The 7,014-nt window shown below is 33.2% G+C and overlaps 1 protein-coding gene across 1 annotated transcript in view; it reads left to right on the forward strand.

Moving 5' to 3' along the window:
• Positions 1-1,253: 1,253 nt before the first annotated feature.
• LOC107655162 (RNA polymerase II elongation factor ELL-like) overlaps positions 1,254-7,014 on the forward strand; it is a gene marked incomplete at its 5' end in the record, with an annotated part of 34,675 nt that continues 28,914 nt past the window's right edge. The window contains one exon of the mRNA XM_016442587.1: positions 1,254-1,298. Coding sequence (XP_016298073.1) covers positions 1,254-1,298 — 45 coding nt within the window. The remainder of the gene's footprint in view (positions 1,299-7,014) is intronic.

Here is a 7,014-nt window from a genome sequence, read left to right on the forward strand (position 1 = left end):
GTTTTTTTTTTTTTTTTTTTTTTTTTTTTAAGTACTGGACTTCTAAAGTTAGGGTAATATGAAAATGCATATTTTTTAAAACACATTTTATATTTATATAAAAATATAAAATTAAATGTAATTTTCTGTAATAGAAAATATAATGCAGTTACACATGTAATTTTATAAGTGCAATTTTAAATCCATTTATGTATCAAATATTACAAAACAATTGAGTTGATGTATACTATAGTCATTTTAAAAATTAATCAGTGTAATTGATATACTGTAATTTATATTAATGTTTTCATTAATATACAGTTTTAATTACATTATAAAATGTGTAACATATTTTTGCACTTAATTGATGTGCTGTAATTTTAATTGTTATATAATATATAAAATATTTTGCATAAATATACAGTAATATTGTAATTATATGCAATATGTAATAACATATTTTCATTAATTGATTGTTATAAACAGTAATTTAATTACATATGTGAAGTATTTTATATATGAATTTATGAGGTGTGTGTATATGTAAGGAATGATTGACGATGGGCCGTTGAATTATTAGAAAAATTCTAATGCAGTTATTAATGAAGTTATTAGAAAGAGAGACAGAGAGACACAGAGAAAGAAAGCGAGAGAGCTTGTGTGAATTAGGCTACCTCTGTGCGTCCCTCAACAGTGTTCTGCAGCAGCGTCTCTAAACAGCGCTGTTATTACCTCGCTAGTGAGAAATGTCATGTGTAGCCTTTAAGTTGCTACACTATATAGGCTAAATGATAAAATCGTCAGGGCAGTGCTGACAACACCTTTTTGTGCAAACTGCGTGACCGTAGTGTGCGTGTGCGAGCACGTGTGATTGCAGTAATTCCTGTGTGCTGTATAGGTACTGTATGCTAATTTCCGTTATTACAGTTAACTATGCGAAGTGTTATGGAACTGTAATGCGGTCAAGAGAGCTGCCTGGAACTACGTTCGCCATGCGTTTCCCTGAAAATAATTGCACACCTCGGAACGTTCGTCAGCCAATCAGATTCAAGCATTCAACGGCCCCGTAGTGTGTGTGTATGTATGTATGCATGTATGTGTGTGTATTTATTTATTTTAATTATATTATATAAAACATTTTTACGTTACTTGTGTATATATATTCATAATTTAAATAAGAATTCAAATACGCTAGTAAAATTCGATGCGAGTGCCATTTTAGTTTTGAATTTCATTTCTGATTAATGATTATTTTGTCTTGTTTCTTTTTGCAGGGCCTGACTGCTAAACCACTGATAGGATTCACAGGAAACCAAGGGGTGAGTATGCAATTTTATATTAAACTGTTTGTTTTGTGGCCATAAACCACTTGAAATGTTGATTGTCATGTTCCATCATGGAGCCACAGACCTTGCATGAACCTGGGACCTCTCCCCAATTCTTGTGAAGTATCCTGGTTGTGTAGGTAATGCGAAAGCACTGAGACTTGTGTTGACTTCCTGCTACACAGTCATCCATTTCAGTAACCACAATATCCTCTGCTCACGGTTGCAAAATCAGCATCGAGGCAAAGACGGCCATTAGTATGGATCTTCAGGGTGTTTTATCTCCACTTTGTGTCTCTTTCTTGGACATACAGTGGGTACGGAAAGTATTCAGACCCCCTTAAATTTTTCACTCTTTGTTATATTGCAGTCATTTGCTAAAATCATTTAAGTTAATTTTTTTTCCTCATTAATGTACACACAGCACCCCATATTGACAGAAAAACACAGAATTGTTGACATTTTTGCAGATTTATTAAAAAAGAAAAACTGAAATATCACATGGTCCCAAGTATTCAGACCCTTTTTAAGGGGGTCTGAATACTTTCCGTACCCACTGTATAAGACAAGAGTCTAAAAATGTAGTCTGTAGCTCTGAACACATGCCCCACACTGGCATTAGCTGTTTCCTCCTCTGTTGATTTCAGAACCAACATGCTTTTTTTTTAACATCTAGTTTTGGTTTTTCATACGCTCTAGCTCAACCCAGACCTTACGGTGAACAGCCCAATAAATCGGTGAACAGCCCAATAAATGTTCATGTTGCTGTTATCTGCATATCACGTTGAAGAATGTGGTTTGTCTGTCTAGGAGCCATTTAAACTTCTCCTGCATGCACATCTTATGCAAACATACAGAAACCCGACTGCAGTTGTTACAAGCATCCATAGAAAACCCACCATGTTTCTGATTTGGAGAGGTGACGTTTAAGGTGTACATTTGCAAAACTTTAGGTCAGTGAAATGACATCTGTCATTTACTCCCCTCATGTCTTTTATAAAGACGTTTCTTTCTTCAGTGGAACATAAACTGAGAAGTTGGGCAGAATTTACAGGCTGCTCCTTTATATAATTCTGGCAAATACCAATGAGGCAATTGTTATTTTCATGTTTTGGCCAATAATGATAAATGACTATTCTTTTCTAAACAATTTTATTTCTATATTATTTTGCCTAAATTCAAATAAAACACTACAAATAACAATTACAGAAAACACCGTAAAAATACAGTGAAAGTACTGACGCATAATATATCGGTTGGCCTGTCACGATAACAACTTTTTGTTGTGCGATATATTGCCCCAGAAATAAATTCAATAAACGATATTATTGTCATTTTAAGACCATTTGATGCCACTGAATATATAATCATAATATAACTGCATAATAATGCAAGAAGGCCTAAACACTTTCAAATGACAACAAACTTTTAATTCTTAAGAATATTTAGATCATGGAAATTAAGTCAAAATATTACATACCTTAAGAGACTTTAATAAATGGTAAATAAACATTTTCTAACAAAAAGTGCAAAGTAACAAGTAAGAAAAAAGATTTTTCCATCTACAGATTTTTTTCCCTGACCTTTTCTAAATTAAGTGTGCACACTATTGCTGAAAAACACAATCACTACTTATCAGTCAGATGTCCGTATGCACAAAGGCACAGAAAAATATAGAATAAAAACTGTAATATTTGCCATATATTGGTTGACTATCGAAATAATTATTGGGTTATTGATATTGCCCATAACTTTGGTGCATCCCTACTCATTTGCCTAGTCATTAAAAAAGGCACCATTAAACATACCACAAAAGCTGTGACGCATATCAGACATCAGTTATTGGCCGATACAACAACAATAATAATAATAATAATAATAATAATAATAATAATAATAATAATAATAATAATAGTAGTGGTAGTATTTAGTCTAGTGGTTAATATATTTAGACAAAATAATATATTGAATTTTAATAACCATATGAAAATAATTATCGGCTTATCAATATTCATAACTACTACTACTATGTTGTTGTTGAGGTTCTCCACACAGCTGTAAGAAGAAGCTTTGTTCTTACTGCAAACCAGAGGAAGCTCCAAGCTTTCCAGTAGTTCATACAGCAATTTGCAACATTAAAGTGACTATACAGTCAGTTTTCACAGTTCTTTTTTTGTAATTTTAAGAAAGTTAATTAAAAAAAATTGCTGTTATTTTGAACTTTGTATTCTTCCAAGATTCCTGAAAAAACGTATCTCAGTTTTCAAGCAGCACAACTGGTTTCAACATTGATAATAATAATGTTACTTGATAAGCAAATCAGTATATTAGAATAATTTCTGAAGGATCATGTGACACTGAATAATGAAGGTAATGATGCTGAAAATTCAGCTATGATCACAGGAATAAATTCGATTTTTAAAATATAGCCTTGGTGAACATAAGAGACTTTTAAAAACATAAAAACAAACCAAAATGTATATTCACTGTGAAATGTAATCTTTAGCAAATTAATGTAAATTTTTCATACGGCACATAATGATGTTATGATGCCTGAAGTCACTTGTAACATTTAAAATTACTAATTGTCATTTTATTGACTAATTGTCTAAATGTCATTGTCATGACTAATTTTGGACAATTATTTACAATTTAATACATTTTAATTAAAATATATAATAAATTGTATTATTAATGTTATTTAAATGTCAACATTAACCATTTATCAGTTAGTGGTTACATTGTTTACAGATGAAATTAATGATCAGCTTCTCTGTACGGGCGAGAAACTGAAGCCTGTGAATTAAAAAAAATAAATAAATGGTCTCTTTTCAAATCACAGTTTGTTCCCCCAGTGGATTGGGGCTGTAGTTTTGGCCTCTGTAATCCACTCTACGCTAAAAGTTACTTGCGCTGACTGTTAATCATATTGTAATTTGTACTTTGAAGTGCGTCATGTTTTTTTTGGCCTGTGACGCAAGCTCTTCCTTCGAGAGCGTTTCCACTCTTCTGTGGATTTTTTTTTTTTTTCTTTTCTCTTTTTCTCTCACAGCGCAGACATCTAAAAACTGAGGTTAGGAGCTGTCTCATGGTTTCTGAATGAAGAAATTATGAATTGCAATTTAAACTGCTTATTAAACTGCAATGTTTCAGCCAAGGCATGTAATAAAGCATGACAAAATAAAATGATTAACCGCTAATATAAATCAACAGCTTTTATCGCGACAATGCTGAGTGATTGTAAGTGGCAGAGCTTATAGAGCCACCATCTTTGCTTGTTGAATCTCTCATGTAAGAGTGTGAAAAGTTGTGTGTGAGCCAGTGAAGTGAAGCGTTGAGCTGAGGGAGCCCTCGGGCTGGCAGTGTGAGCCCTCAGACACACTGCCTGTTATTTATAGTCGGCCACCTGCAGGCCACGCACGTGTGAGGAACCTTGGGTAAACTGAGCCATAGCTCTGCGTACGTCAGTGGCTTTGTGCATATGGGAGAGAGATGGCACGCTGTGTCCTGCTACTGTTCACTGGGCCTCTGCTGGGATCCTCCAGCGCTTGACCTGGGATCCTTAAACGCACTGCCTCAGTCATGGCCACTCACTCCTGCTGCATCTTTGTCTCTAATGTCAGTTCACTGAGACGTGCATGGTGGTTAAAATTACCAGCTGTATTTTTATTATGTGTATGTGTGTATATAAAAATACAAAATTGAATGGTTTGTTTAATTGATAAAACTGATGAATTATGTAATTGAATTGATCAACTGAATTTTTAACAATAATGGTAATAAATACTAATTAAAATATTTTAATTTATAGCATTATTGTCTTTGTTGGTTATTTGGATAATTGAAAGTCTTAATTTTATGTATTGATAAAACTGATAATTCTATAGAATATTACTAATAACAATAATATACTTTTGTTATTTGTATAAGCTCATACTAAGTTTATGCTAATATGAATTTATTTTAAATTCAATGATAACTGATACTTTTATATAATAGTAAAAAATCAGATAATTTTGTAATACTTTAAATATTTTAATTATATAAAACGTTGGTAATTGTTAGATGTTCGATGTTAAATGCAAGTTCATTTAAATCATGTTTAAAGGGGTCATATGATGCGATTTCAATTTTTCCTTTCTCTTTGGGGTGTTACAAGCTCTTGGTGCATAAAGAAGATCTGTAAAGTTGCAAAGACTAACGTCTCAAATCCAAAGAGATATTCTTTATAAAAGTTCAGAGTCAGCCTTATTATTATTATTATTATTATTATTATTATTATTATAATTGTATGTAATGCTTAATTTGATATTTTATCATTTTAAAATATATTTTACATCACATTTTGAATAATAATAATAATAAAAGTTTATATAAAATTGGTGCTATTTGTGCAAGTCTATTTAAAATGTGAATAAGTATGTAAAAGTTAGGGGTGCTCTATAAAGGCAGATCTCAAAAAACCGGTCTCAAGCTAATGACGCGTCTGTGAGCAGGGGTGTGAAGTAACGAATAACAAATACTCACATTACAGTAATTAAGTAGTTTTTATCAGTAATTTTACTTTTTTTTTGAGTAGTTTAAAAATTGTGTACTTTTTCTTGAGTACATTTTAAGTGATGTATCGGTACTTTTACTCCGCTATTTTCCTCCGCTTGTGGTCGTTACATGCTTATTTTAATTTTTTTTTATCCATCAACGTGATTGGATAGAGAGATAGTAATCAATCTCGTGACTTTCGTCAAATCAAATTGTGCATAGAAAACTTGAACCGCCAACTGCTGTTTATCATGGCTGCTGGAAGTGCATTCTTCAAGCATCAATTCTTCCTCTAATATGTTAAGGTAAATTTTGGATTTCTGCTTACTAAATGATTTGTATATATGCTTGCTACACGGCCTGAAATTTGGTGTGAGATTGCGGGTATTGCGTACAGTGTTAACTCCCGCAAGTGCCACGTTTGGTAAATTCCCACTCACTTATGAGACGCACGATCTGCGCTGCCTCGTCGCTCTCTTGCGTGCGTTCTGCAGCAGTCACTTGGATAAGTCGTTGTTGCTTATGGAACTTGTTGACTTTTGATGAGTTTGAGCGCGTGATGGGCGCTGTGAAAAAGTGTTGGAAACACAAATTGAGGACCAATCTGCACCTTATTGATGACCCGTGGCGTTAATATACTACGGCTCGTTAATAAACTTTTTTTTTTTTATCCATTTTATACAAGCCGCGTTCACTTAGCAAGTGCACTCGCGCATAAACAATTTTCAAGTTCAACACTTTTTGTTCTGTTCAGTTGTGGATGCTGCTGATTCACAGAGACCGCTGCGGCTCAGCAAAGAGACGTGCGTGTGTGTGTGTGTGTTTTCCTTTGAAAAAGTTTTCCCCAGAAATACTTCGCTATTTAATGCATTTTTCCATAATGCATCAGCATAACAATTCGAGTAAATGTGTAAAAGGTATGGCATGATGCCATCCTTCTAGAACAATGTGTATTTATGTTAAAATTGTAACGAATTATCAAGTTTAGTTATTCTTATTTCTTTATTGCAAAACGCTAAAACTGGCACCGTTTTGGAGAGAAATGGGCTCTCATTTTAACCCATATCATGGTGTGTGATGCTGAACTATGAGTTTCTAATGGTGTTTGTATTTGCACTGTTCTAAACATTAATATTTTATGTGCAACAACAGCATGCTGTCTCAGTGGCCT

Source organism: Sinocyclocheilus anshuiensis, unplaced genomic scaffold (assembly GCF_001515605.1).
Source record: "Sinocyclocheilus anshuiensis isolate Anshui unplaced genomic scaffold, SAMN03320099.WGS_v1.1 scaffold735, whole genome shotgun sequence".
NCBI classification, from domain to species: Eukaryota; Metazoa; Chordata; class Actinopteri; order Cypriniformes; family Cyprinidae; genus Sinocyclocheilus; species Sinocyclocheilus anshuiensis.